At 37.9% G+C, this 25,081-nt stretch overlaps 1 protein-coding gene across 4 annotated transcripts in view; it reads right to left on the reverse strand.

The window, feature by feature from the left end:
* Positions 1–9,067: 9,067 nt before the first annotated feature.
* Positions 9,068–25,081, reverse strand: part of BCAT1 (branched chain amino acid transaminase 1) — a 117,789-nt gene continuing 101,775 nt past the window's right edge. For all 4 annotated transcript variants that reach the window (XM_021666854.2, XM_021666855.2, XM_064377355.1 and 1 more), the window contains exon 11: positions 9,068–15,703. In XM_021666854.2, coding sequence (XP_021522529.2) covers positions 15,662–15,703 — 42 coding nt within the window. In that variant the 3' untranslated portion in view covers positions 9,068–15,661. The remainder of the gene's footprint in view (positions 15,704–25,081) is intronic.

Below are 25,081 nucleotides of genomic sequence, written 5' to 3' on the forward strand. Positions count from 1 at the left end.
CTGAAAGGTGTGTGGACTCTCTACTGACTAGGATGTTACCGAAGTGCATTGTCCAGGTCCACAGACTGAAGGGTGAGAGAAGCTCAGAGCCTGAGAGGCTTCAGATAGGTACCAAGGTTGACAAGAAAAAACATGGCACAGAGGAAACCTTGAAGTTTCACCTAGAGTAGCAAAATTATGGACCACAAAATAACAATATTTTATTGTATGGAAATTAGATTTTTCTTCAATCTATAGATGGAGGTCTATAGATAGAATATAATTTTTTTTTTGAAACAGGATCTTGCTCTATCACCCAGGCTGGAGTGCAATGGTGCAATCATAGCTCACTGTAGCCTTGAACTCCTATGCTCAAATGATCCTCCCACCTCAGCCTCCCAAATAGCTGGGATTGCAGGCATGTGCCACCAAGCATAGCTAAATTTTTAATTTTTTGTAGAGATGGTGTCTCATCATGTTACCTAGTCTAGTCTCAAACTGCTGGCCTCAAGCCTTTCAAAGTGCTGGTATTATAAGCATGAGCCTCAGTATCTGGTCTGAAAATATTTTTCCTTAATAGCGAAAAGGATTTAGACTTGAGAGAAAAGATCTCCTGAAAGGGCTAGTTACATTTCCTCCTCTGGGGATAGTTAAAACAGAAAAAATTCCTCATATCTGTGCTGGTTTAGATACAGTCCAGCCTGATGTAAAAATTACTTCTGGTCTACAATAGAACAAGGAACTATGATTCTGATAGGAGCTAAAACCAGCTGACTTGACTCTCAACACCCTAATTTCGGGTTCTGGGAAACCTACTGATAACAGCAGGAGACAAATTCCTAGGCAGACAGGGACGGGTTCCTCATGAAACCCGACCTTCAAACTAAAGACAGCTTAAAGCCTGAAAACTGAGCTGTGGTTCCAGATAGAATCTATGTCCAGAGTGAGAACTTCCATGATGCCTTTTAACCAATCACATGGTGCTTTTTCCAGGACTACCTATGGACCAATCAGCACACACTCCCCCATTCTGAACCCATAAAAATCCCAGACTCAGTCTTACAGACAGCTATCCACTTTTGGGCCCCCTCTCACACAGAGGGCTACCCACTTCGGGTTCCCCTCTTGCTGTCAAGAGCTTTTCTGTGGCTCAGTAAAATTTTCCTCTGCCTTGCTCACTCTCTGGTGTCTGTATCACTCATTCTTCTTTGATGTAGAACAAGAACCAAGAACTGAGAACCCTCCAAACAGCGAAAGCGAGAAGGCCCGTAACATGCTTCGCCAAGCTGCAAGCATGGGGACTGAATGAGTTGTGACATGCCCCCATTCACTGGGTTGCAAATGACAGGAACAAGAGAGAGCCGTAGTGCTTCTTGGGGGCTGAAACCTTGGGACTCCGTGAGCAGAAGCTGTGATGCCCTATTGGGGCTCCACAGTTGCTAGCATCTATGCGTTTTTGGGCTCCACGGCATCCCCCTTGTCAGAATGCTGGCACCCATCTGTGGAAGCTGCTTTCAGCACACCTGGTCCCTCCTTGGTCTGAGGATGCAGCCGCGGTGGTCATGGGATCTGGCCCAGGGAGCGAGCCAAGCACGTCCTGCCAGGCCAAGTAGACCCAAGCAAAGCCTGGGCAGAGGTGCTGCTGGCCGCAGAGGTTTCTGGCTGGCAAAGCAGCACCAAAAGAATCTTGTGTCACTACTACACTCACAACTGGGGAAGGATAACTCATTGGGATCACTTGGGCCAAGGACTGCACCTGTGATACTTCATTAACGGGCTCACATCCCTCAGATTATCAGCCAACCAACTGTCATTGGCAGAGAACATAGGTTAACATAAAAGAAAGCACTGATCTAGGTTAGTGTTCCAAGGAACTTAAGAACAGCTGCAAGTTGGCTGAGACTCTCATCTTTTTAATTATGCATATATGCCCAGGGGCTCTACAGTAGCTCTAAATATAAAGAATAAATAGTGTGCAAGAATTCAGTAATTAACCGTCTCCTGTTATTTCCTGTGTGGTAATTTTCAGACCACCGTGAAAATTTACTTACACGAAATTCAGACAGAAAGGAAGTTCCGGGAGAAAGCTCAAGAAGGCATTTGCAGGTTAGGAACATTTCATAATCAAACCTGCAAATGTTGAGTTCTGAGCAAACATAATGCTACATTGAGTATGGTGATGTAAAATCACTTCAACTTGAGAACAAATTCTTTTATTTATAAAATTAATTCTGTTTTCCAAATGAATCTTTTTTTTTTTTTTTGAGATAGAGTCTTGCTCTGTCACCCAGGCTGGAGTGCAGAGGTGTAATCTTGGCTCACTGCAACCTCCATCTCCCAGGTTCAAGTGATTCTCCTGCCTCAGCCTCCTGAGTAGCTGGAATTACAGGCACTCACCACCACACCTGGCTAATTTTTGTTTTAGTAGAAACAGGGTTTCATCATGTTGATCAGGCTGGTCTTGAACTCCTGACCTCAAGATCCACCAACCTCAGTCTCCCAAAGTTCTGGGATTATAGGCATGAGCCACCACACCTGGCCAAATGAATCTTATTTCTGACTTTACAATAGTTTCTTCTTAGCCCCTCTATTTGATTGTTATTCTGGGAGATTTTTAGATCAGTACTTTCAAATTTGAATGTGCTTACCTGTAATCACAGCTACTCAGGAGGCTGAGGCAGGAGGATCACTTATTGCCAGGAATTTCAGAGTGTTGTGTGCTGTATTAGTCCATTTTTATACTGCTTTGAAGAAATACCTGAGACTGGGTAATTCATAAAGAGAAAGAGGTTTAATGGACTCACAGTTCCACATGACTAGGGAGGCCTCACAATCATGGCAGAAGGTGAAGGAGGAACAAAGGCATGTTTTATATGGTGGCAGGTAAGAGAGTGTGTGTAAGGAAACTGCCCTTTATAAAGCAATCACATCTCATGAGACTTATTCACTATCATGAGAACAGCAGAGGAAAAACCTGCTCCTATGATTCCATTACCTCCCACTAGGTCCCTCATGACATATGGGGATTATGGAAGCTACAATTCAAGATGAAATTTGGGTGAGGACACAGCCAAACCATATCACATGCTATGATGACACCTGTTAATAGCCACTGCACTCCATCCTGGGCAACGTAGTAAGACTCAAAAGAAAAGTGAATGTGCAGATGAATCATCTTGTTAAAATGCAGATTCTGATTCAGTAATTTGGGGGAGGACCTGAGAGTCTGCATTTCTAAAAAGCACGCAGCCCAGCAGTTGCTGATGCTGCTGGTCTAGTAACAATGCTTTGAGTGCAAAGCATTCAAAATTCATCCAGTAGCTGCAATGTTCGATTTTAAAAGACATTACTCTCTAAAGAAAAAAAAAAAAACGTAATTAAATGAGAAAAACCCAGACAACAGGAAGCTAAGATGATTTTTCAAGCTAAATAGTTGTCTCTTTGGACCAAGAGGAGTTCTTGTACGTTGAGACCTAGAGAGCAAGCTGGCAGACGAAGCAGTACCAACTAGAGCCAGGCAAGCTGGAGGAGGTAGGGATTAGTTCAAATTACCATATCCAAGGGGTTATGGCAAACTCAGGTCTAACGGAAGCCATTCTTGGTATTTAAGTTACAGACTGGTTGATGGAGTTTAGCAATAACCATAATTGAGCAAGGGGTCATGCTTATGTTTCAAAGATATCCATCTAGATGGAAACTGGACCCGTCTATATCTGGATGAGAAGAGACTAAGTCCAGGCTTGAGAAGGTGGTTGGGCCCTGGTCAAGCAGGCTGATTCTGAGCACGCTGCCTATTACACAGAACCATACCAGGGCAGAAATCCAGTCAATCAGACTAGATAGACATGCATCTTGTGGGTTAGGGAGAAAGCTCTAGCTTGGTGAAACCCATGGATTCATCCAAGGGACACCAGATGCCGGGATTAGGGCAGCAAAGCTAAGCTTATGCCCCCGAACCTCAGCTGTTAATACGCTGTCAGGCCTATTGCCAATTAACTCATGAATTGAGTGAGACTGAGCCTGTAAACCAGAAGTCTTCAATCCTTGGAGCTAAATGGTGCTCAGAGAAAAAAAGTATAGGTCTGCCAAACATTTTGTGATTACAAGATGTCAGACACTAGGCTGGATGCTCAATGCATACTACTCACATATGATTAAAGAACTTTGTTCTGAGGATAAAAGAAAATGTGTTAGATGTAATCTCTTGAAGAATTAATAGTCTAGTGGGGGAGGCAGACATTGACATAAATCATTACAAGTTCTAATAGTCACCTAGCTGGCTATGGTGAAATTGAATGAATATGAATACAAGGGAAATAGAAAAACAAAATTATCTACTAGACTTTATACACTTGACTGTGAGATCTAGCCATTCAAACTGATGATTAGCAAGGAGAATAATTGTTGAATAGTATCAGAGGAGGAGAATTGCTGTTAAAGAAGGTCTGCATTGAACTGGGGGGGAAATGATCTCACAGAAAATGCAAACATTAACCTCATGACTATGCACCAAGCAAGTCCAAAACAAATTCTCTTCCTTTCTCTCATGCAAAATACGAGATGATCTTCTCCTTCTGTGAGAACCAAACTGGTGAGGAGCTGCTGTGGATGGTCCCTGTCTCCATCACTTAACCCTGTTTGGCTTCTTACTGCCTTTTAAATTGCCTTGTCAAATCTCGCTTCAGATGCAGATCAATTCATTCTCTTTATTCAGGAGTTTACAAAAACTGACTTGCAGAAGACAACTTTAATACATGTGGAACACAGAGATATAAAACCCAAAATGACTACAAAGATGTTTCCTAACTTGAACCCGGTAGTGGGAGCACCAGTGAGTATGGGGTTGAAGCTGGTTGTCATACTGTGTAGACAGGAGGTCTGGGTGACACACATGATGACCACTATAGCCATACATTTTAGTAAAAGTATGAAGCTGTCTTTTATCATTAGGATGGCTCTTACGTGACAAAATCATCCCATCCCTCAATTATACCAAAAAAGCTTTTTCTGTCTACTTCTGGCCATATTGCATTCTCAGAGCATAGATTCAGGCCCCAAACACAATAATAATGTCAATAATTTCAGGCATTTCATGGCCCAACACTCATAACTATTTCTCTCATTGATGCCTGAAAATACACTTTTGATGCCTGCCCTCATTTAGTTAGTTTGGGTTGTGCGACATTGCCAGTCCTGGAATTCTTATTTTTTCTTAGGTACTATGTTTGTGATTAGAGTCCACTATCATTAGTGCCTTATGTGATGAACAATTTTCTGAACGAATAGGCTTACCTGAGTCAAAAGAGAACAATACAGTACGTGATTTTTTTACTTAGAAGAAGAAACTGTAAGTAAAAATGCTGTTTGTTATTGTATTCGTCAGGATTCTAAAAAGAACAAGTAGGAACTATACCTCTGTCTATATCTATCTATCTATCTACAAATATACTTGAAGAGAGAGAGATCAATTTTTTTTCCTAAGGAATTCAATTGTCTTACAACACTGTGGAGGCTGACGAGTCCACATTCTGTACAGCAAGCCAACTGACCGGAAATTCAAGTAAGAGTTGATGATGTAGTCTTAAGTCTGAAATTTGCAGGGCAGGCCGGAAAGGCCAAGCAGGCTGGAAATTCAGGCAGTTTGCATGTTGTAGCTTTCAGGCCAAATTCCCTCTTCTTTGGAAAACCTGTGTTTGCTCTTAAAGCCTTCAATGGATTGGATGAGGCCCACTCACATTATGGAGGGTGATCTGCTTTTCTCAGTCTTCTTCTCGGGTGATCTGATTTAAATATTAATCACATCTAAAAATAACTTCACAGCAAATCTAGGCTAGTGTTTTACCAATCAAGCGGGCACCGCAGCCTAGGGCACCACAGCCTAGTTCAGTCGATGCATGAAATTAACCATCACTGTTGTATTCACGGGGAATATGGAACTCCTATTTCTAAAAACTAAAAACGTCTGTTTTTAAATAATTGACCATCATTGCTTAATCCAGCCCTGGTTTTTACCTCCAAACTTGAGTAAATCACCTATTTTTAACTCACTCTAAGCAGTCTGGGAATGCTGGATTATGCCCCTGTCCCAAGTAGCTGTGCTCTGAACCTAGGAGCATTTACCACCTCTACCGAGTGGAAAGGAAGGGACTGATCACCAGTTTCTTCACACAGAACTTTCATGAGCTATTAGCCCCTTTCTGTCTTTGGGTTCATTCATTTATTTTTTATAAAATTCCATCAATTTACATTTTACACATAAACTGTTGTATTTTATTCTCACTAATCCTTATAATTAATGAGATTGGTACTATTATGATATGTATTTTTTTCCCCAATTTAAGAAACTTACTCAAGATCACAGGATCAGCCAATGGCCCTTTAACCATCCTGTTGATTATCAGGCTACTTGCATGTTAAGAAAGCTGTTTTGTGGCATCCTACAATGGCTTGGAAGAAGCCAGAGATTACGGTGTGCCCCTGTTATTCCAGCTACTCGGGAGGTTGAGACAGGAGAATCACTTGAATCTGGGAGGCAGAAGTTGCAGTGAGCCAATATTGTGCCACTGCACTCCTGCCTGGGCGGCAGTGTGAGACTCTGTCTCAAAAAAAAAAAGTGTATATATATATATATATGCAACACCTTTGCTTATCATTACCATGAATAAATTTTTTGTGAGAAATGTTTACTAGATTATGTAACTATTTTTTTTATATTTTCAATTTCCATAGGTACATAGTAGGTGTGTATATTTATGGGATACATAAGATGTTTTGACACAGGCATAAAATGGGTAAGAAGCACATTGTGGAGAATGGGGCGTCCATCCCCTCATGAGTTTATTCTTTGAGTTACAAACAATCCAATTATACTCTAAGTTATTTTAAAATGTACAATTAAGTTATTATTGACTATAGTAACCCTGTTGTGATATCAAATAGGAGCTTTTAGCTTTTTATTCCTTCTATTTTTTCATAACCATTAACCATCCCGCCTCCTCTGTCCTCCCTACCACCACTACCCTTCCCAGCCTCTGGTAACCATCCTTCTACTCTCTATCTCTATGAGTTCAATTGTTTTTTTAGATCTGACAAATAAGTGAGAACATGCAAAGCTTGTCTTTCTGTGCCTGGCTTATTTCACTTAACATAATGATCTCCAGTTCCATTCAAGTTGTTGCAAATGACAGGATATCATTCTTTTTTTTCTGGCTGAATAGTACTCCATTGTGTTTATGTACCACATTTTCTTCATCCATTCATCGATTGATGGATGTTCAGTTTGCTTCCAAATCATAGCTATTGTAAACAGTGCTGTAACAAAAATAGAATTGCAGATAACTCTTTGACGTACTGAATTCCTTTCTTTTGCATATATACCTCGCAGTGGGATTGCTGGATCATATCCTAGCTCAATGTTTAGTTTTTTGAGGAACCTCCAAACTGTTCTCCATCGTGGTTGTAAGAATTTACATTCCCACCAACAGTGTAAGAGGGGTCCCCTTTTCTCTGCACCCTAACCAGCATTTGTTATTACTGTCTTTTAGGTATAAGCCATTTTAACTGGGATGAAACAACATCTCATTGTAGGTTTGATTGCACATATCTCATGTTCAATGATGTTGAGGACCTTTTGATCATATAACTTTCTTTAAAACAAATGCAGTTTAATCTCTTTAATATAATCAGTTCAGCTTCAAAAACTGGTATATTGCATTTGGGATACAATCAACATCTCAACTCAATTGGAATCTTCCAACTCAATTTATTTGTTTCAACTCATGAACTTTCCAAAATCCCTAGTGGTTTAGTGACAAAGACCTTTGGAGAGAATAATCATGAGTTTCGATCAATTCTGTCCCTGTTGCATGCAAACATAGCTAGAGAACAAGGCCAGTGATTATTCTACAGACATAAGAAACATCTACATCTTGGCTGTGGGCTGTTTGGTTACAGAAACGTGATCCTGCAAGTTGTCATCACTATACATAAAGTCAGGCTATAATAGCATATTTCACTTAAAAATAATCACAATGTAAAGCACATATGAGATGTCATGTATGTGGAATCAGATTCATGATTTGAAAAAAATGCTTAAATCACACTGAATCAGCTAAGCAGAAACATAATTATAAAATTTGAGATTTTTCCCTTTTTTCTTTTGGCTTTGTCCTAAATCGATGTAGAAAAGACACTTTCTACCCTGAAGGAGACTACTGTCTTATCTGATAAATTATATAAGCTCCAGTTAATGTATGTCATCACCCTCAGGAATGACAGATCTCTCCTTCTCACGCTTGTGGGAGTTGAGTGTTGACACTGTAAGAGAACTTGACTAATAACCTTTGCATAGACTTTCCAAACTCTGCACGTAACTTCTTGAGAGAGCTGAATAAAGGCCAGTATTTTCACAGGTTGACGGTCTGTAGAAGAGGGTCACTGAGCACTCTGACATTTTTAAGTTCAGTTTACAGGAACTCTTTGCAAAACTTTAGGTTTTGCTGTACTTGAAATCATTTGGCCAAATTATAAAAAAATGAATACAAAACATGTGACCCTCGGATAATTCTGCACTTGGCTTTATTCTCCTTTGGTCCTTTTGAGGACAATTTCTACAAGGCCTGGTTTGGCTAAAAGGGACACATCATTGAAGATCTCTAGCCCTTTCACTTTATAGATTTTATTTTATTCTGAGGCTAGTTAACCACATATAGATGTATGGTATTTATCAGTGAGGTAGATCCATTATGACAATGAATGGGAAGAGGTCATCTATTCCGCCCATTCTGTGCAAATCTCAAGCGGCAAAGCTAAATTTTACTAAAGATAAATCCATAACCAGGGGAAAGAACAATGTTTAAATGTCCATTGTATTTCTTGTCCAAATGTTTGAAAAGGAAGTATATTTAAACTCTATCCAGTGGTTTGGTTTCCGGTCTTTCTGGTGTGCTCAATTCTCTCTATGTCATTTTGGTGTAAAAATACTATCCTACATTTCCCCTGACCAGAAACCTTGGGACATCATAAAAATGTTAATTAAGCATTATTACTTCATGCATTCAACAATGCTGATTTCATGAAACCACACAAACAGGATTCTTTTGTTTTATTGATAACAGAATCTGTGCATAATTACAGATTTGATGAGGAACCTGCAAATAATAAAGAATGTGTCTATTGCCAGCAAAATACAATTATTCCATGCCCTTTCAACATACAAATATAGAGTTTTCACACCAGATGGCTCTGGTGTAACAAAGCCATTTTAGAATGTTTAATTGTGCTTCTACAAAACCTTCAGAGAATGAGGTAGGTCCCTTTACCTACAATATTTTCCACATTTCCATTATTACATTTTAAGTGACTAAAATCCTTTTAAGATAGCCTGTAAATGATCTTTCGTAAAAGCCAAGCCTCATTTAGAAAGTATTTATTTCTTTCTACTCAATTGTTCTTAAAAAGAATTTCAAGAATCACTACACAGCTAAGATATTTGAGACTTGCAATGGCTGGGGTTTATCATTACAATAGTAATTGCAATCAGATTCAGATACAAGAGAACAGGTTCTAACGATTTCATAATTAAGTTGATATTCTGTTTCTATCTACAAGCTCTAATTTAAAAATTCAAACTACTTATTTTTCCTCAGCCACAAGTAAGCACAGATTCTTAAAAACAGTGGGTTGAGCTCCAGCTCCATGTATTAAGTAGCTAGGTATACTGCGGAATCATTCATTCTTATGAAGTCACCCCGGGAAACATCTGCAGAACTTAGCAATGCACCCAGATTTGTAAGCTTATTTTTAAGACATGACTCAAATCTGTACTCTTCAAAAACTTATCAGTGAAGTACAAATTGAGACAGATACTTACATTCCTTTCTCAACCCTGAGAATGACTTTAATGATCACAGGAAATGAGTTGGAGGAAACTGATTGTTGCACATTTTAGTTAAAAACCAATATTCAACCAATTTCCAATTCAGTAAACCTTCCACCTATCAGGATAGGGGGATAGCGGTAAACAGTATCTCTAAGAAAAAAAAAGTCACAGTCTGCTTCTTGTCACTTATTCTTTTATTTGACCTCAAGATGCTTCATGGATCTTAGAATAAAACAGTTAAAAAAATGGCACAATAGATATTACTGACTGCAGTTATAAAATAAAGTCTAGTTCAAACTGATAGTAATCTAAAGTGGTTTCTATGTAGCACAACCGTCAGACTATAACCTCAATAGTGTGGCCTAATTCTCATATCTGATGAAGTGTTGGCTATATTTGGTCACTACCTAGCAGCATTATTTGTATTTAGCAACTACATCGAAAGTTGAAGATCTCAGTGCTTGAAAGAATAAGGAAAAAGCTCCTGTGGATAACACAGAAATATGTTTTGTTTTTTTCCCCCTCTATGATTCCTTTCTTCTCTACCTCTACTTGTTCTTCCTCTGATATAATCTTTCATTAAATTTTTCTCCATAATCCGAGAGTGAGCAACAGCAAACCTAGCCATTCTGATGGTGGATATGTAGAGAAAAGCCAGTGAAACTATGTTTTAATTCATTCCTATACCACAGGCTACATCAATTCTTACCATCCCAACAGTAGATTACATAAACTGAACATTATGCAACTAAAGTTATAGGCCTTGTTAAATGAGTCTACTGCAGAATGAAAAGTACACTTTCAGACAGAATAAGATAACTTAAAACTTCAATACTTGTATCCAGCAGATTTTAAAGAGCACTTCAATTTTTTTTCTTCTTTTTCTCCCCCAATCCTCCCCTCTCAATTTTTAAGACTGATTTCATGCCTTTATCATTTACTAAAGCAAATATGTTTATAAATGTCTGACATCAGGGAATTCTTTATGCATAAACACTACTATAACTACTCTACTCTGTGATATGTTTCATTATCAACCTCTCCAAATTAAACATCTGAGAAGTCTTTTTATCATGGTATGTATGCTGAAGAGGAAAAATATCACTTTCTTCCACCTTTGAATCTTTAAAAGGGCTTTTTGGTAATAATAAAAATTTATCTCTTTCAATACATTTAAAACCTCATACTGTGCAAAATCATGGTTACATTAAAGTTATTTTCTAAATAGCTGGATCCATCACCTTCAAGCTAATACTTTAAACAGCATGGTTCATAATAGATATTTTCTAGAAAAATTCACTTTAGGATCATTTTCTTTGTTTATTTCCATATAATCTGGCTTTGAGTTTAAGAAAATCAGCAAGAATGCTGTAATCTGTGGTGTTAATTTATGAGATGGACAAACATAACTCAACATTGTTTCAAAAAAATGCAGTCAACACATGTACTAGGTTGGTAGTAAACAGTAAAGAAAGAGGAGGTAATTGACACCATATCAGGAGTGGTGTGAGCACTAACCCTAAACACCATTAAGTAGTTTTGTACTAGAGGAAAGGAAGGAATTAAAGAAGGATAAAGTTGCCTTAAAAATAAAATGAGATAAACTATTCATTGATTTCTTGATAAGAGATGTGCTCTGGCCTTCCTCTCTTACGATCTAACTATTCAGCTATCTAACTATTGCTTTTATAGCTACAATCAGTTCAAGTAGTAGAATATAAACTCCATGAGGGTATATGCCATTTATTCCCTAAAACTAACTTCCTAATCTCTATTGTTGGTTGAGCCAACATTTATCAAATTAACTATTAATAGAGTCTACATGATCTTTGTCAAGTAATAGATAATGCTTATTGAAAAGCTGGTACCCTTTGCCTACTTTCGTGAGGAGGTATCTGGAAAATAGATAGCTGAACAGACTACATGTGGCAAAACAAAGTGACAGTCGTTATAAAACATCCACTAAAATTACCTGCTAGCATTACTACTTATAACTGAAGTTTTTGCACAGACACATAAGAAGAAATCCACATTACAAGAAAAAGTACTTTGATCATTTTAGAATCCAGACATGAAATAAGGGGTTTCTCTAACCCGTTAAGTCTTCCACCTCACTTGGTATCTCTGATGAATATTTATCGCTCTAAATGTTTCAGAAACTATCACTCTTTGAAAGTGAACAAATGCTGTTTTCTGCTGAAAATTCATCTTTCCCAATCATAAGTGGAAACCAAACATGCAACTTGAAAAAAGAGGAAACAGAATATAGTGACTGAGCACTGAGTGGGACTGGAGAAGATAAATGAGCTTATTTAGGCAGCTGCTTTCACAGCACAATTCCCCAAAAGCAGAACTGAAACTGCAGCTTTAATAAAATCTCCTACAATTCTTTTGACTATGATATACTCATTAATTGCCTTCAAATGTTCAAGAGTGCTTGGATTTGAGGCGAGCAAGACCACTTGCTTAGGTACAATTTTATGAAGCAGGAAAACTAATATGGTGAAGAATTTTAACCCAGGGCATATAACATAGGTTTCCTATGTCTTCAAGAGCTGACATTGCATGCCACCACCTAGCTGATGTTACGCTCTGCTTCTTGCTGCTGCCTGCTTCTGCCTCTGGTCTTTTATTTCTTATAGCAATCTTTTAAGAAAAGAATAAAGGATGTTTACTCAGTAGGAAAAAAACATGATTCCCTAACAAGACTTCTCCGTCACTTATTTCTCTTTCCCTTTTCCTTTGCGCTTTTGAAAATAAAGGCTAAAGCAGGTGTTATAAATGTATTCGTTCCTGTACTAGAGAGCATGGAACATGTCTCTGAAGTCAACTCTTCTTTTGGTGTATCATGAGTTGAATCCTTAATAAATGACTGCCACAAAGAAAATTTCTAACAGCAAATCTTTTTAGGAACTGCTCAGGTTTTGCCTTTGTCTTGATACTTCATTTTAAAATCCTGGTTTCTACTGATGTGTTTTCGAAAAAGCTGACAAGCTCGGTCTGAAAATGAAAAAACTGAAAAAAGTGAAAGGAAGAGAACATGCAAAATAAGTTAATCATTATCATTTTAAGTGCCACCAGTTCTGTTTATATTAATGCACATGTGAATTGCTGAATCTCATTTGATCAACCCAATTAAACATTAAATAATTGCAGCCAATTATGCAAATAGCAACAATATTAATTTGTTGATCTTTTTGAGCAGATTAGCTTCACATGTTCCTAATGCTAGACTATCTTATGCCTTAAATGATCAATTAGTGTGACAATAACTAAGTCTTGAAGAATGGATAATTGCCTAGTTATAATGTGGCACTCTTGCTGTATTAATCCACTGCAATTAAACAAATAGTGCACAAGGAAAAAAGATGTGCAGATGTTCCTGTTAAATCTATTTAACAAGAAAGCATCAAGGTCAATTTCCTGTCTCATTACTTGAATGGCAATGGTGGATTGCGTTCTCTGTATCAGGAGACCTCCAGTTTTTAAAAACATCTATCCTTAGTTTTCACTGGGTCTGATGGAAAGGGCTTAAAAATGCTCTTAAGGTTTTATAAAAGAAATGATACAAACATAATGTTCTCTAGCTTCACAATGGGCATGTCCTGCCATAAAAAATCTGGAGATGCAAAGTATAAAATGTATTCATGGCAAATAAACAATTCTCATTCCTCATAGGAATAGAAATCTAGTTACTATGTACCACTTGACAGCTGAAATTACCTGCAAGTCTTTCCTAGACTACTATATTAAGAATGAGGTCAAAGGAGTTCGCCAAGGCAAAAGCACACCCTTAGAATGCAGCTTGGGATACACAATGCGTAGGAGACAGTCAAGAGCACCTCAGGCCTGAAAAGAACAGCCTCTCCCAAGACTTCAGATAACCAATTAAAAGCCCCCTAAAAGAGATTTTTACCATTCCTTTTCATCTTATATTTCTCAATTTTCATTTTACTATTCCTGTCTGTAAAAGACCCTATGGCTAAAAGTTTTGGAAAAGAATCAAAGCCCATTTGCCATGCGTTGATAAATGCCTCAAGGAAATTTTTCCAATGCATGAAACTTTTAGAATGTTTTTTTTTCCTTTTCTGAAAAGAGAATAAAATATGTTCTGCAAGAAGAAAGTTATGAGGACTGAGGAAAACCAAAATACAATGTCTGAGAGTTGACTTTCCAAGGAAAAATGTTTTCTGTCAAGATTTGACTTTCCCCTAGATAAACAAGAAAGGATGTAATTTTAACTCACAGCTCCTAGACAAGGAAAGTATCACCCATAATAGCTCTCCCCTGTATCCTAACCACTTGCTCATCAAATCTCCATTTAAAGAAAAGAGCACCTGCAAAAGCAGAGTATAAAAATCAGAGTACGCCTCTTTGTTTTCTACCCCCCTCAAAAAAAGATTTCTTTCTGCAGTTAACATTTAACATAAATATTTGTCATTTCCATTTGGTTGGGAAGATATCATGACCTCTCTCTAGAGCAGTGGTTCCCAACCTTTTCAGCACCAGGGATCAGTTTTGTCAAAGATAATTTTTCCACAGACTGTGGGGTGGAAGAGGTTTCAGGATGAAACTGTTCCCCCTCAGATCATCAGGCATTAGATTCTCATAAGGAGCACATAGCCTAGATCCCTTGCATGCACAGTTCACAATAGGTTATGCTCCTATGAGAATCTAATGCTGCCATTGACCTGACAAGAGGTGGAGCTCAGGTGGTAATGTGAGTGATGGGAAGTAGCTGTTAATACAGATGAAGCTTCTCGCTGGCCCACCACTCACCTCCTCCTGCTGTGTGGCCTGTGGCCTGTGGCCTGTGGCCTGGGGGTTGGGGTCCCCTGCTCTAGAAATATATCTTCAATTTCAAGACAATTCCAACACAGTCAGTATGAAATGATTTCCCAAACTATGCTTTGGAGTATCTCTAATGACTTAGTAGCTCATGAAAAATAAAGACCATATGAGGTAAATCTATACAATGTCAGAATCAATCACAAATTCTAACAAAGAGGTTTCATAATATAGAAACAAAGAAGGTACACTTCTATAGAAGCAAAATGTCCATTCATTCATTATATAAACCGTTTACTCAGTACCTACTATGTGTCAGCCATTGGGGATACAGAGATCTATAAGGCACAAGACCCTCAGTCTTGTAGTCGTCTGACAGCCAGCCAGCTACAATATCATGTGAAAAGGACAATGGTGGGAAATGCGCTCAGGTCTTCCTAATGCACAGGGTATGCTCAGATTGTGACATCAGGAAGAAGAGAGATATTTACCTTAAGATGGACTTGGAGGGTGTGCAGAAAACTGTGATAGGAGGAAATGCAGTTTTAAAAGCCTTGATTTAAAAAAAAAGAAAACACTTTGTGAAGATAAAGATAGGCGGCAGGAAATGTAACCTATGAAATATACTCAAATTAGCTTTCAAACACACAAAAAACTGCATTTGGTTGAGGAGCCGAATATAACTTATATTAAAGAAAAAACAACTATTTTAGTATCTGAGTGAAGTACAAAGGGAGGCACTAAAATCATTGAGGAAAATCCCATGTTATATGGCTTACATTAATATTTTTCTAGGTAGGTTAAGGTAAGGTAAGCTACTACTACTAACTTACAAAACACCATTTGATGATTGCAATTCATGTTCTCTGACATGAAGAAACAATCACCCTTGTAACACACTGATACTACAAACTACATTATGACAACTACTAACAGGTAGCCAAAGAAATCTATCACACTTCAAATGCAACAGTCTGTCCCAATAGCATACAGTTGGTATCCTCTATTTTCCGTTCAGGATAGTACAATTGTCCAGTCGCTCTCTTCTCTTCCATACTGCAACAAAAGCAAGAAAACATGTTTTAGTACAAAAACTAACAGGGCAGAAATAGCTTACAATCAAACTTAATACCACCAAGGTTATACAGAAGGTTCACTTCTGCTTTGAACAACAAAAGAAAACATTTTCATATTAAAAACTGGATTAGAGAGAAAGAGAGGAAAAGAGGACACCATGTAAAAAAAATAAGATAAAGCATACATAGTGAGATTTTTAAACAACCAAATACCGGAAAAGAATCACAAATTTTACAATTATTGCTGAACTCAAATTCATAGCTGTATAGGTCTTTTATCTATTAGGTGCATGCCTTCTCTTTATCATTTCTCATTAAGTTAAATTGTTTTACAACTGTGACTTTTATTGTGGAAAAAGTAATGCTCAAAGTGTATTCCCAGACCACTAGCATCAGCATCACCTGGCAACAAGTTAAAAATGCAAATTCTCCAACCTCATCTCAGACTGAATCAGAAACTCTGGGGATGGGTCCCAGCAACCTGCAAGCATCAAGTGATTCTGCAAGCATCAAGTGATTCTGATGTACACGAGAGTGTTTTATGTTTATAAACAAAAATATGAAATTGACAAGTCCCATGGATCTTAACAAAGACTCTGTTCTCTAAATCAGTTGTCCATGCTATGTTAGCATCTTTCTTACTCCTTCAAAAGTTATGTCACTGTATCATAGTCAGAATTTGATTCTTTGCATCAGCAAATACTTGGCTTTAAAAGTAAGCCTGAATTTTAATATTTAAAATGAAATTAAATGAAACAGAGATATTTCATACATCACAAATAGAAAGCTAGTTCTATATTAATTCATTCAGTCGGTCAGTCATTCAACAAAAATGGCTGTGTTTATAATAAGCTCTCACTCTCTGACCAATTACTGTATGCCAGTGTCATCATGCCAAGAGTTTTACAGGCTTATTATCTCATTTAATACTCATAGAAACTGTACACAGAAGGTACCATTATCAGTCCATTTTATGGATGAGAAAACTGAATATTAAGGAGATTGAATAACTTGCTCAAGTTTGCAATTAACAAATGGAAGGGCCCAGACCCTAACTAAAATCTCTCTCACAGCAGATTCCATGTTCTTGACCACCACCAAGACTGCTCTCCACGTGTTCAGAGAGCCATGTGTACTTGGAACAGATCTTTCCAACCCAGTGTATCAGGCCACTAAATCTGTCACTGTGAGTTTGCCTAAATCACTCAGACTATGTTTATTTTCACATGAAATGGCTCTTCGAGTCCTAATATAACTTTAGTTTAAATTAATATAAAACATCAGAATTTCTGAACTAGAAACAACATTAATGACCATCTAAAACGTAGGAGATGACTCAAATAAGTGGGGCTCTGGATTTTACTTCTTTACTTCAGAACATTCCTACTTTTATCCATTTTGTATATTGGGATTCCAGAATAATCTCTTTTGAAGAAAGTTCTGCTGCATAAAAATCAAGTGTAAAGAGCAATGAATTTTAATCCTAGCTTCTCGGTATATAACGACACTAAGGCTCTAGGTCACCCTTAATTTTGACAAGCCCAGTTCTCTGCTTCTGTCTGATTTTATTTATCCTGTATCACACTGTACATGTGCTGTGTTTCTCTTAAAGACCTCAGAGAGCAGAATCTATCCAAGTGGTAAAAATACTGGCAGCCAAGAATAGGTCTACCTACCACCTTGTAGTTTACATAAAAAGGAGAAGAAAGGAAGCCAAATGACTGTAAGTTTCTTGCATAATCCACACCAGAAAGCATTGCCTACAGACTGTCACCACCCACTATTGACTCTGTTGCTTCATGATGAATGCTGGACGAAACATCTTCAAATTCTACCTGATTTATGTACGGTGTCAACATGACTGAAGGTAAGGGCAAAATATGTGTTTTATTTCCCTTCTTTGGATTCCCATTAATATATTAAACACTTTTGCCATTAATAACAACTGAGTGTCAGTGTATTGACATTTTAGCAGATCTACAGAACTGTGATTCATGACTACTGTCACTTCATCTTGCATTTCATCAGTTAAAGTAAATTTGCTTTCAATTAGTTGTTTTAGTTTTATAAATGATCAAAAATCCATTTTGATTACAATGACAGTCGTAGGCAACATATCACTCTACGAACCCACGTAATATGCACTGTTTTACTCCTCTCATTCTGTAATTTATGCTTTTATGTAAAATCATAACATTCTGAGAAGTGCCCAAGAAATGTGATATTACAGGTAATTCATAATGTCTAGATGTAGACATTTAGTAATCAAATTTTTCATTTGGCTGATGGATAATGCAATTTAATTTTTCAAGGGAAAATAATTTTAAGTAGAGATGGCAGATCTAGGCAGAAATAGAAATTATATTATTTCCTTAAGAGTAAGTGTACAGAGAGGGAGGGAAAAGAGAAAGCATGTCTTCACGGACTAGGATGTCATTATACTCTTGTCACTGTCATTACAAAACAACAGGGCAGGCTCACACCTTCAATGTCTGGTAGGCCGGCTGTAAGTCACACTTACTTAGTTTTGTTCACTGGAATCAGAGATGGTGTCAAAGCAACATGGCAAGTCAGGTCGAGCCTGTGGGATGGTATTTGGAGTCCATGTGGAAGACTCAGTGAAATGTGCAGAATTTTAATCTTTTGTAAGTTCCAGCTAGAACACTAAACTAAAACATGACTAATGGCAAGTTCATTACCTCACATTTGAGGTACATAAGGCAGATAATTTCATATGGCCTTTGTTAAATGCCTTTTACATTCAACAGAAAGTTCCTGGCAAAACAAAGCACACCCTGCATGTCATGCAGTCACTCTACGCAACACCAATAAAAATATAGTCAGTGCTGCCTACCAGGTAACAATTTGTCAATCTTGTTCTAAGCCCTATTGAAAGGCTGTGCAAAGCTCTGTAATCCTGTAACACATGGAAGAGGATGTGCTAGAAACAAAAGGGGCTGGGAAGGTGGTCCAGGAACTAAGTCACACCAGGGCAATCTAGAGACAAAGTTTGTATGCACACAGAGGACAGCTTAGGACATCGGCAGGGAAAGAGGTGGGGCTTTTAACTTCTTATGTAACTAAGTCATGGAGTTGCTCCATTGAAAACAAGACAAATACAATAACCACTAATAGTCATTTGTGCCTACAAAAGTGTAGCCACTAGTGAGAACAAAGGTTTTTTAATTCTATCTAGTGACCTGCAATCAATAAAGATCCTGCTTCTGTCCCATTCAAGCTGCCCCTTTCCTATGCTTCAGATGTCCATCTCTGGATCTTTGCAATCACTGCTTCCCACTTTATGGAGCCTCAATAGCAGCAATGCTGGTTATTCACACGTGCTCGCCCCAATACTTTAAACCCAGACTCTACCTTTTATTTCATTAGAACAGCAGTGCCAACATGTATCTCATTTTGAAAAAAAATCTAAATCAGGTTCTCTAAGAAATAATTTGGCATTATTCAAGAGCTTCCTCTCATCTCGTCTCAGAATGTGTTAATATACAAGAGCAATACATTTTTTGCTCTTTAGCATTTGTTTGGTGGTTCACTTGCCCTTTCATTCCTTCAAGAAACATTACTGCATATGCATTATACCCCAGGCTCTGTGCTGAACACTGGAGGTATAAAAAGAGAGTGAACAATCCAAACAACCCTAGAGCAGACAAGTGCGTGACTCATCATAATGTAATTTAAAGACCGTATGGGATCATCCACGGCACTGTGAAACTGGAGGAAGAAGCAGCATTCAAGTGAATGAACGTGTATTTGGACTGAGGGAAGGGAATATTCTTCAAGAGAGATTTAAAAGGTTCCTAAAGGAACGAGTCATAAAGGATAGCCAAGGCCTTATCCAGGTGAGAAATTTCTAGAGGCACAACAAAACCTGGAGGCATCAGAGAGCAGAGCACACGTGCAGAACACAGGACCCCACGTGGCTGAAGCAAAGGTGAGTATGATGGTGAGTAACTGGAACAGTAAGGAGTTTAATGGCAGAGAAAAGAAACATGCCAACAACATGGAACGTGTTCTCCAAGTTCAAGTTTGGTTAAATATAAACACAGACATGTTTTTCTTTGTTGCTTTAAAAAAAAGAGGAAAAAAGAAACTTTTATTTGAAAAATTCATCTCTTAGGAGGTATTTATAGAGCAATCTAAGACCCAGGGAGTTATGTGGACAAGTAGCTAAATGGGATGAATGCTTAACCTCAGAGATTATTACTCATCTACAGAAGAACAGAAGTTGAAAAGTCAAATCTGTGGTTATAAGGGAATTTTTCCCCTGGGCCAAACTGGCAAGAATCTTGAAGGCTTTTTTGATGGCTGTTGTTGGCCTCTTCTTCAATTTATCAGAGCCCTTTGTAGAAAACATCCATGCTTCCATGCAATGCCAAAATAAATCAGATGTAAAACATGATGCAATTCTATGCTTTTTCCTTAATAATTACTGAAATTCATTTTTCTTAGGGAAACAGACAAGCTAGTAGCTTTGCTGACAGTCTCAATTTGCCATCTTGTAAGAGAGTAATTTTGAGAACTTAGGTTCCATGGACACAGGAGTAAAATAACTGAGACGTGTTCTTCGATTTTGAAGGGACGGTCCTTTGTTACTTAACAATTTGTAGCACATTTGGTTTGTTTTTAGTTCAGAACCACTGTTTCCACCTGTCCTGTGATTGCATGCCTTTGTTTCTTTGTTCAGTATGAGGTTCTGAATATATAATTTCGCTTTTTGTGTTAACTACCATTATACTTTACTTCCAAGGGTGAAAAAAAGAAATTATTCATTTCTTATTGGCCATAAGCACTAACTTATAGAGTATATGAAGTTAGAGAGAAAAGTTTATTTCCCTCTCCCATACTCTGTGGAAAATATATCACTTACTTTTAAACTGTTTTACATAGTCTCATATTTACACTGAATATTTGTTTTGTCCTTTTATATCAATGTGCTTCACCCATTTTTTCAGATGGGGTCTCACTCTACTGCCCAGGCTGGAATGCAGTGGGGCCATCATGGCTGACTGCAGCCTCAGACTCCCTAGGCTCAAGGTATCCTCCCACCTCAGCCTGTAGCTGGGACTACAAATGAGCGACACCATGCCCGACTAACTTTTTTGGGTTTTTTTGCATTTTTTTGTAGAGACAGGGATTCACCATATTGCCAAGGTGATCTTGAACTCCTGGGCTCAAGCAATTTTCACGTCTCAGCCTCCCAAAGTTCTGGGGTTACAGGCGTAAGCCACCATGCCTGGCCACCGTCTTCATTTTTTTGCCCCTTTTCCTTGACTAAACCACCAGCACCTAGAACGGACTCTGCATATGGCTTGCACTCAATACGTACATTAAAGAGTTATTCAAGAACATTTTCTTTAGTCACTAACATTCTGATATGGCTTGAATTTGTGTCTACATCCAAATCTCATGTGGAATTATAATCCCCCATATTGGAGGAAGGATCCTGGTGGCAGGTAACTGGGTCGTGGGAGTAAACCTTCCCCTTGCTGTTCTCATGATAGCGAGTGAGTTCTCAGGAGATCTGCTTGTTCTAAAAAGTGAGTGGCATCTCCCACCCTCACTCTCTTCCTCCTCTTTCCCTCCCTCCCTTCTTTCCTTCCTCCCTTCTTTCCTTCCTTCCTTCCTGGAGTGGAGTGCTGTGGCACAATCGTAGCTCAATATAGCCTCACACTTCTGACCTCAAGTGATCCTCCTGCCTCAGCCTCCAGAGTAGCTGGAACTACGTGTATGTGCCACCACACTTAATAATTTTTTTCATTGTTTTGTGGAGACTGGGTCTTACGGTGTTGCCCAGGCTGGTCTTGAAGTATGAGCCTCAAGTGATGCTCCTGCATCAGCCCCCCAAAGTTTTGGTATTACAGGAATAAGCCATTATGCCCACCTAAATTTTTTTATTTTATATAATCTCCAAGAGGTAACCTTGAAATCTTACTTGGTATATTAACTGCTATAGAATGTACAATTCGTTTAAGAAAATACTATAAAATTTGTTCGAGAAAATTTTCAAAAATGGTCTTTCTTTCTTATCACTATGGGCACACTTGTCTTAAACATTTCTAAACTCCTAATTTTTAAAATTTTAATTAAGATAAAATACACACATATAATTTACTATCTTTACCATTTTTAAGTGTTCAGTTTAATGGTAATAAATACATTTATATTCTTGTTCTTTTCCTTCATCCTCTCCTTCCACTCCCTTTCTCGGCCTCTGATAACCTCTAATCTACTCTCTATCTTTATGGGATCCACTTTTTTAGCACCTGCCTGAGAATATATGATATTTGTCTTTTGGTCCCTGGCTTATTTCACTTAACAAAATGGCCTCCAGTTCCATATATGTTGCTGCAAATGACAAGATTTCATTCTTTCTATGGTCGAATAGTACTCCATTGTGTGTGTGTGTGTGTATGTGTGTGCATGTGTGTGTGTATGTCACATTCTCTTTATCCATTCATCTGTTAATTCCCTATCTTGGCTATTGTAATGCTATTGCAATAAACATGGGAATGCAGATGTTCTTTGATACATTGATTTTTTTTTTTTTGCTTTTGGATATATACCCAGTGGTGGAATTGCTGGATCACATTGAAGTTCTAGTTCTACTTTTAGTTTTTTGAGTAACCTCCATACCATTCTCCATTAGTGGCTGTACTATTTATATGTCAACCAACAATATATGATGGTTCTTTTTCTCCACATCTTCCCAGCATCTGTTATTGCCTGTTTTTTTAATACAAGGCATTTTAACTAGGGCGGGTGGATTTTACATTACGATTTTGCTTTGCATTTCTCTTATGATCAGTGATGTTAGCATTTTTTCATGTACCTGCTGGCCATTTGTATGTCTTCTTTGGAGAAATGTCCATTCAGCTATTTTATCCATTTTTAATCAGATTTTTTTTTCCTACTGAATTGTCTATTCAGGTCTCATGCCCATTTTAAAACCATATTATTCAAGTTTTCTTATACAGTTGTTTGAGTTCCTGATAGATTCTGGTTATTAATCCCTTGTCAGATAGAGAGTTTGCAAATATTTTCACCCATTCTTTGGGTAGCCTATTCCCTTTGTTGATTGTTGCCTTTGCTGTGCAGCTTTTCAACTTGACATAATCCCAACTGCCTATTTTTGCTTTGATAGCCTGTATTTTTCAGGTCTTACATAAGAAACCTTTGCTGGCCAGAGACAATGGCTCATGCTAGTAATCTCAGCACCTTGGGAGGCTAAGACGGGAGGATCACTTGAGTTCAGGAGCTCGAGACCAGTCTGGGCAAGATGGTGAGACTCCATCTCTATAAGAAATTTAAAAGTTAGTGGGGTGTGGTGGCAAGCACCTGTGGTTCTAGCTACATGAGAAGCCAAGGTGGGAGAATTTTGCACTTCAGCCTGAGTGACAGAATGAGATCTTTGCTCAGATCAATGTCCTGAAGCGTTTCCTCAATGTTTTCTTCAAGTAATTTCATAGTTTCGGGTCCAAGATTGAAGTCGTTAATATACTTTCATTTGATTTCTGTGTATGGTGAGAGAAAGGAATCTAGTTTCATTCTTCTGCATATAATTATTCCATCTTCCCAGCAACATTTATTGAAAAGACTATCTTCCCTATTATAGTTTTGGTACCTTTTCCAAAGATGAGTTGGTTGTAAACATGTGGACTTAAGTATGTGCATTCTCTATTTTGTCCCATTGGTCTACTATTTCTAGTTTTATGTCAGTACTATGCTGTTTTGGTTATTATAGCTTTAAAATAAATTTTGAAGAAAGGTAGTGTAACGATTCTAACTTTGTTCTTTTTGATCAGGACTGCTTTGGCTATTTGGGGTCTTTTGTAGTTCTATATACATTTTAGGATTTTTTTTTCTACTTCTGTAAAGAAAGTCATCAGTATTTTAATAGAGATTGCACTGAATCTGTAAATTGCTTTGGGCAGTATTGTCATTTTAACAATATTAATTCTTCCAATCCATGAACATGGAATATCTTTCCATTTGTGTGTGTTTTCTTCTATTTTTTTAAATCAGAGTTTCATAGTTTTCCTTATATAGAGCTCTCATATCTTTGGTTAGATTGATTCCTAGGTATTTTATACTTTTTGTAGCTATTATAAATGGGATTGCTTTTTTGATTTCTTTTTCAGATTGTTCACTGCTAGCATACATAAATTCCACTGATTTTTGTATGTTGATTTTACATCCTGCAGCTTTACTGAATTCATTTTATCAGTTCTACAAGTTTTTTGGGGAGTCTTCAGGTTTTTCTAGGTGTAAGATAAAGTCATCTGCTAAGAAGGCTAATTTAACTTCTTCTTTTCCAATTTGGATGCCCTTTATTTCTTTTTCTTGCCTATTTGCCCTGGCCTCTAAACTCCTATTTTGGAAAAAGGCTTTCATGTAATCTAGCCAATTATGTTTTTATTTTTTTGTTCTACTTACGTTCTTAATTTGAGCAAAACTGTAATAATTTATTATTTTCAGTTTTACTCAATCCTAAAAATATTAAAATGCCTAAGCCATCCATGCAGAAATGTTAATTAACTACTCTTCAAATTACTTTTAATTGTTGCTGTGTACAAAGGTAGAAAACAACTCTGACTAAATTTTATTTCTTCCAATATTAAGATATTCTTTACTTAGTTTAGAGAAAATTCTCATAGAAAACTGTTGCTGGAGAGAAGTATGGCAGCTCACTGATTCAAAAACCACAATCAAGTCCAGGTGCAGTAGCTTATACCTGTAATCTCAGCAATTTGGGAGGCCAAGGTGGGTGAATCACTGGAGGCCGGGAGTTTGAGACCAGCCTAGCCAACATGGCAAAACCTCGACCCTACTAAAAATACAAAAATTAGCCGGGCAAGGTGGTGCACACCTGTAATCCCAGCTACATGGGCGGCTGAGGCACGAGAATCACTTGAACCCAGGAGGCAAGGGTTGAAGTGAGCCGAGACTGTGCCACTGCACCTTGCCTGGGTGAGAGTAAGATTTTGTTTCAAAAAAAACAAACAGAAACAAAAACACACAATCATTCTTTCTTTTTAATACTATAAATTTGGCAGAAAAGTTGCTGAGTAAGTCTCTTTTAAAACTGTCTTTTTAACTCTCTTTTAAATTTTTATTTTTAATTTATTTACATTTTTTTAGAAGCAGGTTCTCACTAGGTTGCCTCGGCTGGTCTTGAACACCTGGTCTCAAGTGATCTTCCTGCCTCAGCCTCCCAAAGTGTTGGGAAGACAGGTGTGAGCCACTGCACCCAGCCAGGAATGCCATTTTTATCACTACGCAAGTACTTCCATTGCTCTCTTGAAGCCTGTTGCATTCTCAAACAACTTTAAATTTTGCCTAG

This window comes from Aotus nancymaae, unplaced genomic scaffold (assembly GCF_030222135.1).
Source record: "Aotus nancymaae isolate 86718 unplaced genomic scaffold, 86718_ANA_hifiasm-v0.15.2.pri h1tg000016l, whole genome shotgun sequence".
Taxonomy (NCBI): Eukaryota; Metazoa; Chordata; class Mammalia; order Primates; family Aotidae; genus Aotus; species Aotus nancymaae.